The 23,656-nt window shown below is 36.5% G+C and overlaps 1 protein-coding gene across 1 annotated transcript in view; it reads left to right on the top strand.

Moving 5' to 3' along the window:
- LOC104539344 (contactin-associated protein-like 4) overlaps positions 1-23,656 on the top strand; it is a gene marked incomplete at both ends in the record, with an annotated part of 56,909 nt that overhangs the window by 5,967 nt on the left and 27,286 nt on the right. The window contains 5 exons of the mRNA XM_010182844.1: positions 3,577-3,780; positions 3,953-4,137; positions 6,114-6,257; positions 9,124-9,385; positions 20,433-20,582. Of these exons, the coding sequence (XP_010181146.1) occupies positions 3,577-3,780; positions 3,953-4,137; positions 6,114-6,257; positions 9,124-9,385; positions 20,433-20,582 (945 nt within the window). The remainder of the gene's footprint in view (positions 1-3,576; positions 3,781-3,952; positions 4,138-6,113; positions 6,258-9,123; positions 9,386-20,432; positions 20,583-23,656) is intronic.

Raw genomic sequence — 23,656 nt, 5'->3', positions numbered from 1 at the left:
ATTGATCTTACCTTCCCTTCCCTTCCCTTCCCTTCCCTTCCCTTCCCTTCCCTTCCCTTCCCTTCCCTTCCCTTTCCCCCAAGTAAAGAGAAAATATGTGACTTTGAAAGAAATTATGTAAAACACTAATAAGTACAAAGTAGATTTCAATGAAGTACTGTCATGAAGCTCTAACACTGTACCTACCTTTTAGCACAGTCATGAGAAGTATAAATGTTAGTGAGTAAGTCAAAAAGCATACATTCATAACGTAATAATGAAAATCCCTCGGTATTACTCTTTTCTTCATCTGTAACGCTTAGCTCTTTATTGTCTGCTAGAGTATAGAAGCAAGAAGGTCAAGGGAGGTGATTCTCCCCCTCTTCACCACTCTCATAAGGCCCCCACCTGCAGTACTACATACTAATCTGGGGTCCCAAGCACAAGAAAGACCTGAACCTGCTAGAGTGAGTCTAAAGGAGGGCCATGAAAGTCACCAGAGTGCTGGAACACATCTCCTGTGAGAAAAGGCTGAGAGAGTTGGGGTTGTCCAGCCTGGAGAAGAAAAGGTTCTGGGTAGACATTATTGTGGCCTTTCAATACCTAAAGTGGGCTTATAATAAAGACAGAGAGAATTTTTTTTCCAGGGTCTGTAGTGACAGTACAGTAACCATTTTAAACTGACAGAAGGTAGATTTAGATTGGACATAAGGAAGATTTTTTTTTTTTTAATTTTTATTAATGGTAGGGATGGTAAAAAAAATGGAGTGGAGCATCTCCCTTATGAGGAGCGGCTGAGGGAGCTGGGTCTCTTTAGTTTGCAGAAGAGGAGACTGAGGGGAGACCTCATTCATGTTTATAAATATTTAAAGGGTGAGTGTCACGAGGATGGAGCCAGGCTCTTCTCGGTGACAAACAACGATAGGACAAGAGGTAATGGGCACAAGCTGGAACACAGGAGGTTCCACTTAAATTTGAGAAGAAACTTCTTCTCAGTGAGGGTGACAGAGCACTGGAACAGGCTGCCCAGAGAGGTTGTGGAGTCTCCTTCTCTGGAGACATTCAAAACCCGCCTGGACGCCTTCCTGTGCAACCTCATCTAGGCGTTCCTGCTCCGGCAGGGGGATTGGACTAGATGATCTTTTGAGGTCCCTTCCAATCCCTAACGTTCTGTGATTCTGTGATTCTGTGATTCTGTAAAGCACTGGAACAGGTTACCCAGAGAAGTTGTGGATGATTGTTCATTTGAAGTATTCAAGGCCAGATTGTATGGGGCTTCAAGCAACCTGATCTAGTGAAAGATGTCCCTGATCATGGAAGGGAAATTGGAACTAGAAGATAACATAAAGGTTCCTTCCAAATCAAACTGTTGTATGACTCTAAACTATGAAGATGTCCCTTGAGTTGTGTCCTCAACTGACCCTATTGGAGGTGTCAGGGACCTCCCCATTTGCCTCTCTGATCTACTTTCTGGAGAGGTGTGCTGCCTGCTAGACACTTGAATCCAGAACATTGTGGAGAGACTGTTGAGGCTTGTACAACTTTCAGATTATCCCCCTCTGCTGCTCTTCCATGCGGGCACCAACGGTATTGCTAGGGGAGATCTGGCACGTATCAAGCTTGACTACATGTCTCTATGGGCAGGAGTTGAGGGCATAGGGTCTCAGGTGGCACTTTCCTTGTCGCTGCTGACAAGAAGAGGGTTGAGTGCATCCTTTGGATCAACAACTAGATGCACAGCTGGTGTCAGCAGCAATTATTCAGATTTAACAACCTTAAGACACTCTGAGGATCAAGAGTTGCTAGGAAGCAACTCTAGCAACAATGATATAACTGGTTTGGTGAGTAAAAGAGAGTGTTTGGTGCTAGTTATCTTGAGTTCAGCAAGAGTTTTGATGCTGTCTCCCATAATGTCCTCATTGACAACTGGTAAGTTCAGGCTATTTAGGTGGACAATGAAAATAGACTAAACTGCCTGGCTGAATGAGATGTTACCAGTAGAAACAAGTCAAGTTGAGTCTATTCAACTTGAAGTGTATCCCATGGGTTGATACCAGTTTCAGTGCAATTTAACATCTTCATTAATGACCTGGATGATAAGGCAGAGTGTATGTTCAGCAAGTTTGCAGTCAATAAAAATTTGAAGGACCGATTGACAAACCAAAGGGTTTTGATGCCATTTAAAGGTACCCAGAAAGGCTGGAGAAATGGGCTGATAGAAAACTCATGCTGTTCAACAAATGAAGTGCAAGATCTTGCATCTGTAGAGGATAATCCCAGCAAGGGTTTACCAGTACAAACTGAGGGCTGACTGTATCTTTGAAGAAAACAATTCTGGTAGGGACCAGGTTGACCATGAGCTGGCAACACAGAAGGTTGATAGCATCCTGAGCTGTTTTATGAAGAATGTTTCCAGCAGATCAAGGAAGATTATCCTTCTCCTCTACTAAGTTGGTTATGAGAAATGTCTGAATGTCCTGTGTCCAGTTCTGGAAACTCTGCTACAAGAAAGACATGGATATACAGTAGCAAATCCAGCAAGAGGCCAGAAATATGATTAAGGGACTGGAGCATCTGCCATATGAATAGAGCCTGAGAGAGCTGGGACTGGAGAGTAGAAGACTTGGTGGTTTTAATACAAGGGTGTAAAGATGGAGCCAGGATCTTTTCAGTGGTGTCTAGTGAAAGGACAAGAGACAATGGGCATGAACTGAAAGGCAGGTTTTTACTGTGAAGATGTTTGAACACTGCCATGAGATGTCCACAGAAGTATAGTCTTTATTGCTGGAAATACTTCAAACCTGACTGGACATGGCCCTAAGAAACCTGTTGGACCTGACTCTACTGTGGGTAGGGAAGCTGGACAGGAAGATCTCCAGAGACGCATGGCAACCTCAACCATTCTGTGATTCTGTGATACCTATACTGGAAAACTGATGATGCTAAGTCCTGTATTCCAGTATTAAAACTGTAATTCATTTTAATTGAAGTCATAATTAGTTTATGATTCCAGTAAAAAACATTTGATGAAGAGAACCAGGCTCTACTCACAACCAACAAGTTTTCATTTTAGAGCATTTTTATTTCATTCCTAGAATAGTATGTCATGATATTATCTTGAACTACTGTATTCACATTTATTTCAATAGTAGCCTAAATCTACAGCCTGAGTGAAGGCCCTGAAAATCAGTTAAATGTAATGGGCATGATTTTTCTTAATTTTGTTAATTGGAATTAATTGTAGAGAAATTAATAGAGATTAATAGAGTTTTTCTCCCTAAGAATACAGGAAGAACATAAATAGTCAAAGTACTTAATGGCTTAAAGGCAGTGAAGACCTTTCAGCATGTGAGATTAGTACTATGGTGGAATTAGAAGCCAGATCCCTTCTGCTCAGCTTGCTTTATTATCTAGTGGTAGAATCAACTTTAAAACAGGACAGTCTTAATATCTAGGTAATAACAGGAATAGCAGTAATAAGCTACATTTAGGTGTATCCAGGGATGTTAGTGCTGTGACTTCATATTACATTGAAGTAACATGCAACTTTCTTTTAGACGTAGCATTATACATTATCTTTCATGTCTTTACTTCTAGGGTCCGAGGTGGTTGGCTTTGATGGGAAAAGTTGTCTAATTTACACATTTAATCAAAAACACATGAGTGAACTGAAAGATGTGATTTCTCTGAAGTTTAAGACACTGCAAAGTGATGGAATTCTCCTCCACAGAGAAGGACTAAATGGAGACCACATCACCCTGGAATTAATTAAAGGGAAGCTGTCCCTACTCATTAATTTAGGTAATAGCTACAGTCTCATAAAGTCTAATATAGTTATTAGGTATTATTTGACTAAAACTTTTTAATTTGACAAGTGGATTTTAACGTATTAAGTATTATAAACTACCAGTATATATTTGAATAATTATATTTTTATGTTGAATTAATAGTTTTTATTTTTTTTTCTTTCAAGGTGATGCTAAAACTCATCCTTCTAATGCCCAAATTAATATTACTCTGGGCAGCCTTTTGGATGATCTACACTGGCATTCTGTTCTCATTGAGCACTTTAACAATCAAGTAAACTTTACAGTGGATAGAAACACTCATCATTTTCATGTAAAAGGAGAATTCAATTATTTGGACCTTGATTATGAGGTGTGAAAATTGCTTTTCCTTTATTACATTTTTTCAACTTTGCTATGTAAATGCAATGAAACAGGCAAAAGAAACAGAATTTAAGGAAGTTTGCAATGTTTAAGAATTTAGGGATTTTTTTGTCTCCAAAAGGAATTAATCAAAGAAAAAAAAGATGTTCCTAGATTACTTATGCTCCACTAGACATGAAAATCAACATTTTCAAAAGACCATCTTTTTCATCTCAGAATTCCTTATTTTAATATCTGTTTTATTACTGCTGAAATTGTGGTAAACAGTATGTAAACTTAAAGAATGAGCCCCAACTCAAAGGTATTATTTTATGACTTGATGAAAATAAAATAAACCAGCATTAAAACCAATTTAGAAATGTTTAGATTAAGATCTTAATTCCTGATAAATCTGAAAAATTTACTGTGAAAAAATCTTGCTTGCACAAATGATAGATTCTTAGAGAGGAGTGGATGTAATCTGCTGTGATAGTTTCCCACCTCTGGTTAAAAGTACCACTACTGCACAGTGGTAATGTGATGACTGGCTGCTTTATGTTTACCTGTGTCTTGTCTGTGGCATGAAACTATGACTGATAGAGCAGAATGTCTGGAACCCACAGATTTAAATTACTTTATTCTACCCATTCAAGTTTTTAAGCAGTTGAGAGTAAGATTCCATGCTGTTCCATGTCTGCATTATACTACTTCAAAATATCATTCACAAGATTAAAGTTATGATTCTGCTTAAAATTTCTGAATCTAAGTCAGAGTGACAAGGAGGATCATACTTCTACTGCTACTACTACTACTACTAATATTAATAATAAAAAAGGGAACAACAAATGTTAGTTTTAACTGATTGACAAATATATTTATTTTACTAATCAACAGGTACTGCAAATTAATTTTTCCTCTCTTCTACATACTGTGATTTGAAGCATGTGTTATCAATGAAAGGTAGAAAGGAAAACCAAAGCTGGAAAAACAGCCTAAACATTTAAAAAAAAATATGAACTACTGTATTTATGATTGCATTTCTGACTATACAAATGTCTCAATTGAATAACTTAGTGAAATATGACAGATTTTATTTGGGTTTTTAATAAAATTATTTAAAATATTGAGAGATTTTCAAAGCTAAAAGATAGATAGTTTAAACTGACCTTTTCTACCATATCAAACAGAATAGTTTTGAAATGGATAAGTTCAAAAGTTCACTTAAACTGACATCCTGTTCCTAATGGTGCTCAATAGTGGAAACATAGACCAGAATAAAACTCAGAACACTCTTGTGGCAATGGTTTTCTAAAATAATTCACTGCTTTCTAGCAGTTTCTGTCTTAGGGACTTATTGTAACAGTGATATTCTTGTATATAATAGCTTTTATTTGATTGCTATTTTTATTAAATCTTCCAATCTCTTTCTAAACCCATGTAAACCTACAGCACCACATTAAGGAACTGCACAGCCTAAGCATTTTGAGAGGAAAAAAGTATGTCCTTTCATTTGTTTTGTATCTGCCCTAGAATAATTTAACTTGATGCACTCATGTTTTCTATTATGGTAGTTATGATTTGCACACAGTGGAGAAGTTAGACTCAAATTCCTTAAAGAAATTGTTAGAGAATTATTTTCTCCCTTTACACAATGTTCAGCATGGTCTACGTGCATGAGGCTTTGTCTTTCTACTTGGTTTGTAACAAACCCTGAAAACTGGTAAGGATCTATACTAAGCAACTGTTAAGAAGAATCCTCAGAAGAGAAAAAAAAAACAGCATTTCAGAATATTTTAATGCATACATATGACTTGACATAGCCTATTTTTTATTAGCCTGTTCTTTTACTATGTAGATGTGATGCAATAGCTAAGCAGTATCAGATTCATTACTGGCCAGTCTTTGATTTCTGCTCTTACACAATTGGCAACTTCTTTCCTTAGAAAAATACTTAATAGTATCATTGATTTCTCTTCTCTTTCTAAGCTCAGCTTTGGAGGGATTCCAGTGCCTGAAAAATCAGAGACACTGTCATGCAGAAACTTTCATGGATGTTTTGAAAATATTTATTATAATGGAGTGAACATTATTGACCTGGCCAGGAGGCATAAATCTCAGATCTACTTTATGGTAAGAGATTCATAGTTTAGAAAGAATAAGTAAGTAAAACAGAGAAAAGAAAAAGACCACAGTCACTTTCATATGCATCCTGTTAACACAGGTTTCTAGTAAAATCTATGTTTTTTAATGAACAAAAAAGCAAGGAATCATCTAGTTGGGCTATTTTATATTTACTGCTGTATAGACTCACCTAGTAGACAGTGCAGGATGCATTTTATTCTTCAGCTCTTTAGCTGATATTTAGAAGTGTGTGACATCTCACTGTTCTGTGGTATCTCGCTGCTGTGCACGGACAAAAGCCAGTGAGTAAAATAAGATGTATCTGAAGTCATTGAAGCTCTGGCTTTGACTTCTGTACCTGACTGGTAAGAACTCCAACAATACATTTTCGAAGCATTTTATTGCTGAGGACACTGATCTATTATTGTTTCTCCAGAGCATTATAATTTTGATAGAGAAATTCTGCTAGTCATTTTACACTGCCTTGGAAGGGCTGTAGTTTAGGTTAGTGGGTGAAATGCATTTATTGTGACACGGTCTACAGTTGTGTTAGCCAAAAGACTACCATTTAAAGAAAGAGTTCCAACAACAAAACAACTTTTTTCTGTGTAATGAGAGGTTTCCTATAAATTTTACAAAGTTGTGTTTCGGTGTTTGGTTTTTTTTCCAATAGCACAAGAGCCATATCTATTTACAGTATTGATTTATTTAGCAGCAGGAAATGCAAGGATACAATGTAAAAAATAAGTTGAAAATGATTAACAAAATATGAAAAGCTTTCAAGCTCCAAATCTTTCGATTTGGATTTCAGATCAGAATATGAACAATCAAATCTGGTTCTCTATACCAGAAAAAATGGTTTACAGGCATCTCTTCTCATGTGAAGGCTATCTGAAATATTTCAGAATTAACTAAACTGATACGTCTGTATAATATCTTGTCCATGATGCTGACGAATATTGGGGAGGGGGCAGTTATAGGAGGCTCTGTGTAGACTAATGAAAGGGGAACTATGAAATTATTGTCATAGGTTATTTCATCATCTTCATCTCAAATGATTTAAACTGTTGTGCTACTTTCAAAACTCTTCAGGACATGTTTGTAATATAAATGTGCTAGAAAGTATCTATGTTACAATAGAATCCTTGTTAAATAACCACTTTGATTGTCTGATACAGTATCAGGCAGCTGTCCAAATAATATGAAGGAGAAATCTGCAAATGGTAAGATTCTAGCATTTAATAAGGTTTACTAATCTGATGAATGCCTTTTCACTATGGGTCAGTTCAGTTCACTAGACATTTCTCTACAGCTGAGTTCATAAGACAGAACTTTTATTTATTTATATATTTTCCTTGAAGAAAATGAAAACAGATAAATTTTAATGTCTTCCCATGCCAGGGGCTAGTGACTGTATTTCTTAAATGTAATAAAAGACAGCTTATAAGGAAAAATGGGACAAACATTTTAGCCGAGTCTGTTGTGATAGGACAAGGGGTAATGATTTTAAACTAAAAGAAGGTGGATTTAGACTAGATATAAGGAAGACATTTTTTACAATGAGGGTGGTAAAACACTGGAACATGTTACCTGGTCAGGTGGTAGATGCCTCATCCCTGGAAATACTTAAGGTTAGATTGGATGGGGCTCTGAGCAGCCTGATCTAGTTGAAGATGTCTCTGCTTCCTGCAGAGCAGTTGGACTAGGTGACCTTTAAAGGTCCCTTCCAACCAAGATTATTCTGTGATTCTATGATTCTATGATAAATTGATTTTTTAACTTTTTAATATAAGGTCAAAGTCTTATATATGTTTCAAAGTTTAAAAGGTCTTTGTGTTAAACAGAACTTAAAGGTACTTTAAATTCTAAAAACATTAATTTTTTAGCAATCATCTATATAGAGCAAATCAGTTATATTTCCAACAGTGCCAATAAGTCATTAGATCAAAGTGCATATGGTATTACTATCAAGAGTCATAAAATATTAACAAACTCTGACACCAGATGCAAAATTTTGTTATGCCCATTTCAGTCTTCTTATCTATATTACTCAGTACAACCATAGATGCAGGTTAAGCTCAGAGTTTGTGAATAAAATCATCCACAATTTTATTTAAGTACGTAAGAACTAGTGATTTCAGAAGCAGTTAAGCACAAAATAAAGGTTAGGTGCCTAAATACAACTCCTGATCTGGTCCATATGAGCCTGCTTGAAAACATATCTCCTTCTCATTTATGAAGCATGTCTTTCATGTTTGTAAGCAGCAAGAGTTTTTCATATGGAATTTTCTCTGAGTATTGCTGAAAATAAATACTGGGATCAGTGCACATCTCCAGTTGCATTGTTTTGGAAAGACTGTTCCTTGGTCTGGCAATTTCATTTTTTTTTCTCAAATTTAACACTAAACAATTAGTAGACAAGCTCAACATTTTTTTTCTGCATGCAAGCATTTAGAACCATGTAAATATTTGTATCAAACTTTGCATTCAGTTGCATTTTATCTGACATTCAGAAATTTGTCAAGTCTCTAATGTGTCCTGAGGCTGAGCCAAAATAGAAACAAAGCAGATCTGTCTAACTCCTGAAGTACCATTAAATCACCCATGTAATTTAGGATCTCGCCTCATTCACTCAAACGTTCCTGCCACTCTTGATCAGGCAAATATGTCTGTTCTGGTCAAATAACTAGGTAAACATTTCTCAAACTGATGTTCTTACATATTCATACTTGATTTTTAGACTAACACATTCAAGTATTACAAATATTAAGTTCTATGTGGAATGTTTTGAAACTCTCTAGTTTCCATACAGAAGTTCAGATGACTGTTTTTCCTAAGATGTTCCTAATGCAGTATTTGTTTCATTTCTTTCTAGGGCAACATGTCTTTCTCATGTTTAGAGCCACAGGTGGTTCCTGTTACGTTTCTGAGCTCCAGTAGTTACTTGGCACTGCCAGGCACATCAGGGCAAGATGAAGTATTGATCAGTTTCCAGTTTCGCACCTGGAACAAGGAAGGACTTCTGTTTTCTAATAAACTACACCAGGCTTCAGGTGGTTTCCACTTATATCTGAGTAATGGGAAAATTAAAATCAGTCTTCATAAGCCAGGAAAAGCACTGAGTGACATCACTGCAGGTAACAGAAATGAAGAAAAAAATTTCAAGATTCCTATGCATCAAAAATTCCATCAATTGATGGATAATCTCTCTAGTCCTGGATAAATTGAAGTAATTTATATTAGTATGTACATTCTTTACTTAGTTTTATGATTAGTATGTGTGTAATTATGCATTACTTATGTGAATTTTAATCCCAAATATTTCTAAATACTTCCTTTTCTTACAAATTTGTATATATACTTTTTTTCTCCATGATTGGGTGGAAATTACTTGCGATAATATAGGCTGGAAAGTTGAGCAGCATATACAGTATATAAGGCTTATGTGCATAATCTGGGAACTTTGAGACATCTAAGCAACTTTTTTTCAGCTGTGAAGTGTAAACAGGTTAATTTCTTACTCTGTCAAGCCAAGCCTTTAAGAAGTTTTTCACCATTTCACCAGTGCTTTCACAATATATCAAGTAACTTATTTGTCTATGAAGTTATATATTACTGTAAATATTGTTTATTATTTCCTGGAGGACTCAATTACAGATCTCTCCATTAAATTTAGACAGAGGATATCCAACACCAGGCTGTGTTCCAGAAAGCTAAGGCAAGTCTGCGTCTGCATTAAAAAAAATAAAAAATAAAAAATTTATATGGTAAGGACAAAAAGAAGTTGAAAAGACTAAATAATTGAGAGCTAAAGGGTCACTTTTGTAGTTAATCACTAAACTGAGACTAGATCATCTACTTTTGATAGTGTGCATTGCAAGGCAGACCTCCAGTTGTAGCTGAGATATCAAGAAAGCATATCATCTAGTCTTCTACTGAGCCATTTCCCTGTTGGTAAACAAAGATGTAAGGACAGGAAGATGAGGCAGTTATAGTATGATACAGACATATTAGAGAGTAACCAAGTGACATTCTGAGAAGCATCTCCCAGCTTTCACTTTCACTCAGTTTGGGAGCAAGAGAGCTCTCTCTTTCACAAAGATTCTCCTAAGTATTTCTAAGTGCTGTCGGTACTTGATGTGAGAATAGCAACGCTGCTGGCTCTGCCAAGAATCTCCTTTCATGAAATGTGAGAGCAGGACAGAGCTGACAACTTCTCCATATTCCACAACATTTTAAAAATGGTAAGAAGCAGTAAAATCACCATGTGATAATATCAATACCTTCAGCTAGCAGTGTTTCATCAGTAGTATACTATGCTCTAACACTCCATGCGTCACAGTGGCCTCAAAGTTTCTCTTCCTTTATGTAAACAAATTAAATTTTGCCCCTTTCTTGCAAAAGGATAGTGATCATTCCAGAGTGAGTTAGATAGGAAAAACAGGACTAGAGAGATAAGACTGATAAATGAGATTCCAAAGAGCATGTGAAGATCAGGACATGTGGCTGGGATTGGAGTGGTTTCTGCAGAGGCGAAGAAGATAACCAGAGACCACTAGCTGGCAGAATATGTTATAGATAGAATGGGTAATTTGGCCGTACACAATCATATATTTCATATTTCATACTCATAAAGGAGTAATGTTATTAAAAAAAGAAGCCAAGCTAGTTTCAGTAATGTAATGTGTAAACTGAATTAGCAGGTAAATAACAAGTAGAAAAACTGCATTTTGCATTGCTAGTTAGAAAACACATTAAGGATTTGAATGTGTGAGGAATTGAAGCTTGCATAAAGTATATACATTGGACTGATAGGGATCAAACCAAAGGCATCTTTTAGGTCAGTTTTCTAGCCAGAATATAGAGAGCTCAATGACACTGTTTAGTGCTAGTTTGTCTTGAGCAGTAACACATACATTAAGTAAACTAGGGAATTACTGAAATAAAAATAAAATAATTATCATAAAAAATAATCCCCCCCAAATCTCTTTCTGACCTTACAAAATTAAAAAAGTTATTTAATAAAGTAAGAAAGTTTCACAAAAAAAAAAGTATAATTGGAATAAACACAAAATAAGAATCACTTACTTAAAATGCTCACAAATAATCTTCCTGACAGTGTAAGACAAAGAGAGCAAAACAGAGCCAAGCAGAGCAAAGAAACAGCCATAGGATTTGAAGATGAGGCCTCCTCAATCTTGATTCTGTGCCTCTGTTTCTTTTCAATTGATTACTTACTTCAATTCTCAATACAAAATGAAAATTCTTTTGAGAAGAAAGAAAAAAAAAGAAAAGAGAAAATGTTCATTGTTTTTCTACAGATATATAATGATTAAAAGTAAACTTTTAAGCAGTTGACTATTTTAATTCAGGAAAAAACTATGCGTCATAATAAGCATGGATAATGTCAAAATTTACATAAATACTTTGTTCCTGCTTCTGTGGGTGATAGCAGGATCAACCTTGGTATTTGTTATAATCTAAAATAACTGATGAACAGAGTACCATTTTAACAAGAGGTTTCCCTAGGCTCACCATTTGAAAAAGTCAATTCCTTAGTAAGAATGTCAGAGGTATTTAGTTTACAGTGATGAATTTGGCTTTTTAAGAGCTATTTCAGTTGCAGTTCAATTAGATGATGTATGTTAAAGAAATTGTTAACCATGCATTATCATTGCAAAAGACCAGCTGAAGATTTGGCCCTTTTAACAGCTGTGCATACAGATCAATTTATTCAATTGCAAAGTTACAGCACAATACCAAACATATTAGCTGAAACACTCAAAAATATATCTTGACATTCTATGCTGAAACAGAATTTAATGTTCTCATGGTATGTTAAGCTTATTCTTCATAAGGTTTAGAAGAAGTTGTGTTTGTCTCAGTGGAGACAGAAACTGCTGCAAAAACATTCTCTTCTGAGAAAGACACTATCTAGCAAAATCATATAGGGAACTTTTTATTGGGTTTTTGAAGTGTTAATTGTTACACTTACTGAAACAATTCAAGTGCACATTTGGAGACTGAGTGATTAAATTATGGATGGCTGGACGGTTCGTTCCCCTACAGGGAACAATTTATGACCTCACTTTCACACACACACAATATTTGATAAAATTAAATCAAAGCATATTTATTTGTGCATCGTTCTTAAATTCATTATCATGTCTTTTTTAAGGAATTTTTAATAATATAAAAATGAGGAGAATGGTATGTTAATTCATGAGTGACTAAGTTATAAGACATATCCTTCTTTTACTGAGTACTTGCTTAATATCTGTTTCTTTGTAGCTTATTTTGCAAGCTGGTCATCAAATATTCACAAAGAAATAACAAAGATTTTTTAAAAAAGAAATTAATACAAAGTTAATTTGAGTCAAAGGATGAGACAAAATTGAATTACAACATGTATGTTTGAAATCTTATTACTCAGTCTCTTTATATGACCCTGTCTTTCTGTGGAGCTTTTAATTTCTATGTAACTTTTGATTAAGTGATGTTAACAATCATTTGGTGGTTACACTTCAGAATAATCTATAAATTACTTTCTCTAAACTAGGTTTGGGGTTTTTTTTGTTTCTCATTGATCTCTTAATAAGTTATATACATTGTCTTTTTTATATATGTGTTCCTAAGGTTGGGTGTTATTGTTCTGCAAGACTCCCCACAGACCTGTTTTTTAGTACTTAGAGATTAAAACGATGGAGATGCTACTAATAGGAGTAAATGAATATCTTCTTTAATAGTGATCTTATTATGCACTAAAAGATTGATTTTTTTTCCTAACTTGTGTTCTGGTAAAGCACTTTAAAACTTATAGAGCACCAGACAATATAATTTTCAGTTAGAGTGAAAATAATATCAGTACATTGGCCTCCATCATTAATACATTGTATCACTCCATGTCTTTGGACAAGGAGATGTGAATTTAGTTAAAGCTGTCAATTCAAAGGCTACAATGAGCTGTTTTCTCAGGAGTGTCTTTTACTCCCACAGTGTCATTCCTCAGTCCTCAGAGTTAATAAAAGGGACTTTTGGGAAATCTTATCTTGAACTAGATTAACATATTTTAGTATCTCTAATCATACCAGCCTGTATGAAAAAGAGACAAAATATCTATCTCATAATAATTTGGTAGATCAATATGATGAAATACAGGAAACAAACCAAAAAGTAAAAAATTCATATAATTGATTTTCCAGTAACCACAAGATTTTCCTACTTCAGTCGTTCATTCAATCACCTTCATGTTAGGGCATTCTCTTACCTACCTTTACAGTCAAACATAGTAATATTTGCAAAATGGTTTTCTCACAGAAAAAAAAGCTGCTGAAGCAAGATGCAAAACTAAGAGTAAAAAGCAATTATCCTTGGAACAGTTGAAATTAAATAGAAGAATTTATTATTAGATTTAATATCATAGTATAATAGAATGGTTTGGGTTGGAAGAGACCTGTAGGCCCCTGGAGCCTGAGTACTGGAAGGCTGCTATAAGGTCTCACCAGAGCATTCTTCTCTCTCAGTTAAACATTCCCAACTCCCTCAGCCTGTCTCCACAGAAAAGGTGCTCCAGCCCCCTGATCATCTTCATGCCCACTCTATGGACTCACTCCAACATGCCCATGACTTTGCTGTAATGAGGACCCCAGAGCTGGACACAGTACTCCAAGTGGAGGTCTCATGAGAGTGGAGTAGAATCACCTCCCTTGACCTGGTGCTGGTCACGTTTCTTTTGATGCAGCCCACGACAAGGTTGGTGTTCAGGTTGTAGGGGGCTTTAAGTAACCTGATTTAGTTAAAGAAATCCCTGCTCATGGCAAGGAAATTGAACTAGATGATCTGGTCATGAGGGATACAGAGAAGGATGAGGTGCTTAATGACTTCTTTGCATTGGTCTTCATGGGGAAGGACTCAAACCGCACCACTCAGGTTACAGAAGACAAAGGCAAGGACTGGGAGAAGGAAGATCCACCCACTGTAAGTGAAGATTACGTTCAAGACCATCTAAAGAACCTGAGAGTGCACAAGTCCATGGGACCTGATGAGATCCACCTGAGAGAGTTGGGGCAATACAACCTGGAGAAGAGAAGGCTCTAGGCAGACATTATTGTTGCCGTCCAGTTCCTGAGAGATACTACAGAAAAGTTGGGGAGGGGTTTTTTACCAGGACAGGTACCAACAGGACAAGGGTGAATGGCTTTATACTGTAAGAGGGTAGATTTAGACTAGATATTAGGAAGAAATTTTTTACTTGAGGTTGGTGAGATACTGGAACAGGTTTACCAGGGAGCTGTGGATGCTCCTTCCCTGGAAGTGTTCAAGGCCAGGCTGGACAGGGCTTTAAGCAACCTGGTCTAGTGGGAGGTGTCCCTGCCCATGGCAGAGGGTTTAGGAATAGATGATCTTAAAGGTCTCTTCCAACTCTAACCATTCTATAATCTTCAAAGATCCCTTCCAGCTCAAACTATTCTATGATTACTAAAGGAAAATGTAACATATTGCAGAGATAAAATTGAGGGAAAAAGCAATCACCCAAAGTATTTCTACAAATAAAGAAACTTCTTGCTTAATCTGAGAGGTGAGGTGAAAGAAGATGAAGCTGTTGGTAGCTGGGGATGAGGGCTAGAAAGCGGGAAATAAGGAATGACGGAAATAACTCCTTTTTAAAAAAATATTCTCTGAAATGACTAATCTTAAAAACACAGTGTTACAAGTGGTGTTATAGACTATATATAGTTACAAATTCTATTCTTATTAAAGGATAATTCTACAATAATTTTTAGAAGAAATCTAATTATATCACATGGAATTTGAAAAAACCCACTTTGTCAGATTTAATTTTCTGTGCTTTAAAAAATACATTATTCATATTTGTTCTTTTAGCAAACCTATTACCTTATTGATAATGAGTATAGTTCACTGAGGTTCACAGTTGTATAAAGGAACTAAGGATGCTTTACCTGTTTGTGAGTCTTTGTTGATTTTTGTCTGAATTTAGTAAAACTTTCTGATATATTTACAATCAAAGAATCATAGAATGGTTTGGGTTGGAAGGGACCTTAAAGATCATCCAGCCCACCCCACCTGCCATGGGCAGGGATACCTCCTACTATATCAGGTTGCTCAAATCTCTGTCCAACCTGGCGTTGAACACTTCCAGGAAGGGGGCATCCACAACTTCTCTGGGCAACCTGTGCCAGTGTCTCACCACCCTCACAGTAAAGAATTTCTTCCTAATATCTCATCTAAATCTACCCTCCTCCAGTTTAAAACCATTCCCCCTTGTTCTATTGCTACCTGTCCCTTGTAAAATGATGAGCTCTTGCTGTAAAACAGTCTGAAAAATAGGAAGATAAATAATAATACTCTTTCAGTCTAGAAACTTAATTATACAGTGTGATTCATGTATGCCCATGATATTGCAAGGCAGCAGTAATATTTTTTCTAGTGTTTTATGTACTCTGTTTTTTTTTAATGTCTGTTGCACATCATATTATCTTGCAGAAATATAACTAGAGTCAAAATCACTAGGCTTTAAGGCATTTTTTTAATCCTTAGCTCAATAGTAAGCCAAAACTAATGTAAAATACACCAGCTTGGAGGCTGCTATAAGTTCTATTAACTGCCACCAGTACAAAGTGACTTTTTTAACAGCTGGATATCTTGAAAGTATAGGGGAACTCTTGTCATTCCCTCCACATTGCCTGTAGGCTATGTAACTCCTTGTTACTGAAAGAATACCCCTCTGCAAGTGACCTTTTGGTAGCCAGATGCAATAGCATTAATATTGTTTCATATTGTGTGGAATTCTATTTTAGTAAAATGCCCATCTTTGTAAATACCTTGAATATAGAGTAATATAGAAGTAAAAAACACACTTTTTTACTCAGAAAAATAGTGATTATATTAATGATGATTATTTACTCTTACTGTAAGCGTACTACCTCTGTTAACAAACTTAAATGTCACTTCTCGTAGAATGTTGCAACCAAAATAATTAATTGCCAGAATGGTATTAGAAAAGAATGTGCTTTCTGGCATTATATTAGAAAGGTGCATTGTTCCTTTAAGTACTACACAGAAATAAGAAGATCTGTTAACCATAACTTTTATATAATTCCACTGAGGGTAGGGATGAAGCAAAATGCTAGTATTGTTAAAGGATAAATACCAGGTTGGAAGGGACCACAAGGATCATCTAGTCCAACCTCTCAAGGTAAAAGTATAGTTTAAATGAGTTGAGGCAGCACCCTGTCAAGCTGACTTTTAAAACTGACCAGTGTTGGGGAATTTACCACTTCCCCTGGGAGATTATTCCAATGTCTGATTGATCTCATGGTAAAAAAAAATTTCTTCTGGAGTTGTGTCAGAATCTCTCCGCAAGCAACTTGTGTCCATTATTCCGTGTCTTTTTCATGTGACTCCTTGTGAAAAGGGAGTCTCTATCTTCTTGGTAGCCACCCTTTATGTACTGGTACATGGCGATAAGGTCCACCGTAAGCCTTTTCTTCCCAAGTCTGAACAGGCCCAGTTTTCTCAGCCTTTCCTGATACAGCAGGTCTTCCAGTCCCCTGATCATCTTCGTGGCCTGTCTCTGGACCCCCTCCAACCTGTCTGCATCTTTTTAGCATAGAGGGGACCAAAACTGGACACAGTACTCAAGGTGTGGTCTGACCAGTGCCAAGTAGAGAAGGATAATGACTTCTTTATCTCTGTTGGTTATGCCCTTTTTAATGCAACCCAGCATTCTGTTGGCTTTCTTTACAGCTGCAGCACACTGTACATTCATGTTGAGCTTGTCGTCCACCAAGACCCCCAGGTCCCTTTGCGCAGTGCTGCTCTCTAACCAGGTGGATCCCAGTCTCAGCTGCATTCTTGGGTTATGTATTCCCAGATGCAAGACCTTACATTTGTCCGTGTTGAACTTCATGCAGTTCCTGCTAGCCCACTCATCCAGACTGCCCAGGTCTTCCTGCAGGGTACTTCTCTCTCTTCTGGAGTGTCAACTACCCTACTGATTTTGATGTTATCAGCAAACTTAATCAGGGAGCTCCTGATCAAAACATCCAGATGAAGATATTAAATGGCACTGGACCCAATATTGATCCCTGAGGGACTCCACTTGTGACTGATAAGCAGTTAGAGAATGAACCATTTACTACCACCCTCTGGGAATGGCCCATCAGTCAGTTCCCCACACACCACACAGACCACTTATCTAAGTTGTAGTTTATTAGTTTTTCAAGGAGGCGGCCACTGGGACCATGTTGACAGCCTTGGAGAAGTCTAAGTAGACAATGTCCACTGCTCACCCTGCATCGACCGAGCAGGTCACTGTCATAGAAAGAAATCAGATTTGTTAAACGTGATCTGCCCCTGGTGAATCCATGTTGGATTTTCCCAGTCACGTGTACCAGTTTACTGGTTATATTACACAGGAGGATTTGCTTCATAATCTTTCTGGGGATTGACGTGAGGCTAATGGGCCTATAATTACCTGGGTCCTTCTTGGAATCCTTATTGTATATAGGGGTGACATTAGTCTTCTTCCAGTTTTAGGGGAACATTTCCCAGTCTTCTTGACTTCTCAAAGATTATGGAGAGTGGCCTTGCAATGACATCAGCCAGCTTTCTTAGCATCCTTGGGTGGATGGCATCTGGACCCATTGATTTATATGTGTCAAGCTCCTGTAATAATTGACACACCAGCTCTTCCTTAACTGATGGCAGGTCTGTATCTGCTTCAATATGGATAGTTGTTTCTGTGGCCTGGGACCCAGCAGCACTGGTAATATCAGAGGTGAAGAAAGTGTTGAAGGCCTCTGCCTCTTCAACATTGTTGGTGACTAGTTCACCTCTCCTGTTAAATAGTGGGCCAATATTCTTCTGTTTCTGCTTGCTGTTAATATATCTGAAGAATCCTTTCTTGAAGTTTCTGACATCTCTGACCAATTCCAGTTCAAGCTGAGCTTTTGCTTTCCTAACTGCATCCCTGCACACCGTGGCAATGCCTTTGTAATTTTCAAAAGGTGATGCTCCACTCTTCCATCTCCAGTACATTTACCTTTTCATTCTGAGCAGACCCAGAAGCTTGCAGCTGAGCCAAGGGGGTCCCTTTCTTCACCTGCTACCCTTGCCTATGGAGGGGATGAACTGGTTTTGTGTGCCTAGGAGAGTGTTCTTGAACAGCTCTCCACTCTCACTAGCTCCTTTATCCTCCATAGAAGCTTCTCACAGAATCCCTTCCAACTGAGCCCTAAGGAAGCTGAAGTTTGCTTTCCTAAAGTCTAAAACCTTTGTCTTGGAACTAACCTTCAGCGTGCCCAGCAATATCCCAAACTCCATGATGTTGTGATCACTGCAGCCAAGGCTGTCCCTAACTGAGATATTACAGAGCATATTTTCTTGGTTAGTGAGCAGCAAGTCCACCAGTGTCCCATTCCTGGTTGGCACATCTATCATTTGTATGAGGAGGGAGACCTCTAAGCATTCCAGGAACTTGAGGGATTACTGGTGAACTGCTGTGTTGTTCTTCCAGCAGATGTCTGGGTAGTTAAAGTCTCCCATAAGAATCAGGTTTTGCTGACCCGACGCCTGCTTAACTGACCCAAGTATCGATTCATTGGTCTCATTGTCGGGGAGCGGTAACAGATGCCTACTGTAAGGTCCCCCCTTACACCTCTGATTTTGACCCAGACGCATTCAATGGGGCCTCCACAGTTACCATAGTTGACTTCTATACATTTAAGGTTCTCCTTAACATAAAGGAGAAAGTTTCTTCTTATGAAGTCTCTAATAAATACAGTGAAGTAAGGAAACAAATACAGAAAAGGTGTCTATGACAGATATTATATACAATATATTAGAGATCTTTTCTAGATTATAATTAATCTAAGTTTATGATGTTATTCTAAGATTTATCTCTTGATTTTACGGTCATCTTGTGTTCAGACTGTTGTAGTTAGCAATATATGGACACTAGTTATGAAGTAAAGTTAGCGATTTGAATTTTCCTACCTTGAGGGTGGTGAGACACTGGAACAGGTTGCCCAAGGAAGCTGTGACTGCCCCCTCCCTAGAGGTGTTCAAGGCCAGGTTGGACAGGGCTTTGGGCAACCTGATCTAGTGGGAGGTGTTCCTGCGCATGGCAGGGGGGGTGGACTGGATGATATTTAAGATCCCTTCCAACCTAAACCATTCTATGATTCTATGATTTTGTGACTTTTCATCTGAACTTATCAGTTAACTGGTAGACTATTTCTCCATATAATACAAGACATTCTAGAGCGGAGTGTATAAAGACATAAAATTTCAAGAGGGAAATCACAGTTCAAAAATCATAGACATTCTGCAGTTGAGAGAAGACTTTACATAATTCAATGTTGTATTCTTTGTTCTTCACTGAAAGAAGTATCTCGGTTCTGAAGAACACTCAAGAATGTGGTTGACTTAAAACACTCCTTTATGTCCTTACATACTGCCCTGTATAAAATTTCTTTAAGTATATATATATGTAAGTGCTTTCCAGAATCAGGACTTTAGGCTTATTGCTAAGTGGCAACTTATACCTACACATGCAGAGGTAAAGTAAATTGGTGTTAGAGGCTAAGAACTCAGTAAATAGTCCCATTAAAAAATTCCAATAAAAGAGACAACTGAAAGAAAAATAATTTTGTGACATTGACATGACATTGTCTGAAGCTTTTACCATCTACAGGATTTTGCTATTTTACTGGGTTTTAATATAATGACTACCTTTGATTTAAAAAGATGAATAAATTATTTGTAACACTGCAGTAAAATGTGTATTTTGTGTAAAATCAGTCATCACAATGATATCTTAATTATAACCTCCTCAGACCGAGAGGATGCTTTTCATAATATACAACTACATTACATGGATGTGTTACTGATAATTAGTATTAGAGCAATAAAGTTTATTCACTGAAGTACTTTTATTTTTTCTTCATTGGATGTGAAGCAAATGAATTGACAAAGGTTCTGTCTTCACAAAAGACATTTGTGTTCTTTATTTATTTTTTTTTCTCTCTCATCATCACCTGGGGTTTTTATGAGGGCTATGATTGCTCTACTGGTCTCTCCTCCTTTTAGGCCTATAATATTCAGGTAGTATAACAAATTATGGATGTTTATACTTGATTTGGCTTTTTGTTTTTCTTCTAGGTACTGGACTAAACAATGGCCAGTGGCATACTGTATCCTTCTCTGCCAAAAAGAATCGTATCAGTGTAATAGTGGACAATGATGTGACCTCGTCTGTTCATACCTCCATACCTCTGCAAATTTATTCAGGAAATGCTTTCTACTTTGGAGGTGAAATATATTGTTTTTTTATGCTGGCAATATCCTACAGTTAAACATTAATTTTTCCTGATATATTTAATCAAATGGTGAGAAATATTTGGCTTGCCTCAAGTCTTATTTGCCTAGCTTGGATATTTCTCAAAAGATTTGGTTTTCAGACATTGATGTTTTTGAGGTTTTATTTCTTCAAAATTTTATAATATTGGATAGAATAAATTACCACCCTAAATCCTTGGTCACTTTTTAGAACATTATTTTCTGTATCATTCTCTGATAATTGAATATAGTCTGGCTGACAATCAGACAGACACACAAAGTTCTCTCTTGTTGCACACTTAATGTGTTGATAAATATTTTTTTTTGTAAGACACTTCTACTCAGACGATTTCAAGTTTTCAGCTTAAGTGAATACTTACTTGTGCAAATATTCCTTTTACATCGATATTCTATTTTTTTTTAACCACAGTGACATAATTTTCCTATATTTGTCCCTAAAAACTATTTCACTAGGAATATCAAGTTATCTGTCACCAAACAATGTTATCATTAATCACATATATTGTTACTGATAAAGTTGAGTAGGTTGTTATGAACTTAAATCAGTTGGGAATGGACTACATAATAGCATTGTTAAACAGAACCTGAATGCACTATTCAACATTAACCTAATGCTCATCTCTTAATAACTTAGACTGAAATATTTATTAAAGTTTTTTCTCAAGATTTCTGAGAAAATTGAAAAATGAGTGCAAAACCACAAATGAGTATGGACCAAGCCATTGTCCACAGATCAGTTCCCTCAAAACAATAGGCTGTGAATAAACTTCATGCTTACAAGCAAACAGTAAATATAGGAACTGCGACGTGAGCTTTGATTTTGCTTTTCACATATGGAATCTAGCACTGCCTACTAAAGATACTCTTTGATCTTGTTGATAATCAGAGAAAGATACAGAATATTGACCTCAAGTAACCACAATTTTTTTTTCTTCTATGTTGCTTCAGGTTCCCACATCCCTCATTAGATGATTTGCACCATTGCAGGGTTGATGACACAGGCAAACAGATCAGGAAGGACAAGGGCAGTTGCAAAAAACAACATATTAAATTAATTTGTACAGCAGGAAATTCCTATTTATCTTTTGGGAAGTAGAGGGTGAAAATTAATTCCAAGAACACTGAAAGTGCTAATTGCATATCCACCCCTCAGCTTTTCTGATTTCAGATTTATAGCTGAAATCAGCAGCTTATGCATGTCATATAAACTTGGGAAAAACTAGTAGAAGGTTTCTTAGTTTGGAAAAATTGTTTATTAAAATCTTATATCATATACCACTGTCAAAATGTAAACAATGGATTTTGAATTTCTTTCTAAGATATATTAATATTTGTTGTGTTTCTATATACTGGTTGTTAAAAAATGAATATCAGCCTTCCAGGGGAGGTGTCCTGGGGTCATGATGGTTGGTTTGCTTGTTTTAATGAATCCAAAGTATGCAAGAAATGTGTATGCTTAGCTGGGAAAATGTGGGATAAATATGAAATTACTTTAATGTAATGTCAGCACAATTTCCAGTCATGCTATCACAAGGATTGTACTACCTTGCTCAGTTCTTGGAGTAATAACTTATTGTAACTATAAGGGCAAAAAGAGACTATTTAATATTGCAATAAGCACATAGGAAAATTTCATAATCAAAAAATAACTTCTTATCTTAAATATCCTAACCACAATTATAAGCAATTCCAGTTTTATTAATATTAATGATGTTGCTTTTTCTCTAACAGGACTAGAAGACAACTTTTGAAAGATAGACACCAAGAAAAAGATCTGAGACACAATTTTGTAGAATAGCTGAATGTAAAAGATTTGTACCTTCACTGGTGTTGATTTTGTTGTTTGTTTGGGGTTTTTTTTAATTAGTATTTACTCCTCTGGAAGCATCTCATTCTCAAACATGTGTCAGATTTTTCTCCAGAAAGGACAGAATTTATTTTACCATTTTAAAGTAGAATGCTGTAAAGAACGCGGTTGACCTGTAATTTATTTGTGTAACTTTCTGGTAATAAAATTTACTGTGCTCCTGTTTGGACTTTTGCAAGTCTCTGGATTTCTTGCTCTTAAAAAAAAATATACCAAGTAGATAATATTTTTATTTATTTATTTAGAAAGGAAGTAACAGTTTTGAACAGCTTGTTTCCTCACCAGATTAAAGCATCCTGAGAATTTACTTACTTTTTTTCATTTCAGTTTTAGTTCATTTTCTCTTTTATACTTCTTAAAGACATAGCTATACTATTGATATTGTTGTACATTCATCTGAATAGCTTTAGTAGTTTCCACTGTCATTTTCTTCCCTATATAGTAAACCTCTGCACTGTCTTTACAGAACTTTAGAAAGTACTCATTTCATTAGGTCTGTGGAATAGAGAAGTGTCTTAAAAGTCACTACTTCATAATATCATGAAACAAGAAGTTCTTTGCAAGCTATGAATAACAATGCAGTATTGTTTGACTAAGATCAAAGAATGGCCCTTATGCATCATTCCAGAACCAATGTTTCTGGAAGTCTTTCTTGTACTGGAAAGTCCAGAATTACAGCACTCCAGATGTGGTCTCACAGGTGCCACATAAAGGGAAGGACTGCTACCCAATTTCTGCTGGCTGTGGTCTTCATAATACAGCCCAGCCACTGACCTTCTTTACTGAAAATCATGTTCCTTATGGTCCACCTGTTGGCCACCAGGATCCCAGGCCTTTCTGTATCTAGGCAGTTATCCTCCAGTTTGGATAGTTTCATGGACTTGTTTCATTTCAAATTAAATTTCTTAGACTTGTTCTTACTGGAGTTCCTGTCAGCTTATTTCTTCAGCATGCCCAGGTGCCTCTGAGTTGCAGTCCTGCCCTCCTACATTTGACTCCTACCCCCAATGTAATATCAGTCACAGACTTGCTGAAAGTGCACCCTGTCCCATCATCAGGTCATTAATGAAGACATTTAACAGTATAGCTCTCACTACTGATCTCTGAAGGAGCCTCTGTTTACCGACCATCAGCTGGACTTCATATCATCAATTGATCA

The sequence above is a fragment of the Mesitornis unicolor genome, unplaced genomic scaffold (assembly GCF_000695765.1).
Source record: "Mesitornis unicolor isolate BGI_N332 unplaced genomic scaffold, ASM69576v1 scaffold11134, whole genome shotgun sequence".
Lineage (NCBI taxonomy): Eukaryota > Metazoa > Chordata > Aves > Mesitornithiformes > Mesitornithidae > Mesitornis > Mesitornis unicolor.
The sequence above is the reverse complement of the archived record's forward strand: the minus strand, read 5'-3'. Positions and strand labels throughout refer to the sequence as shown.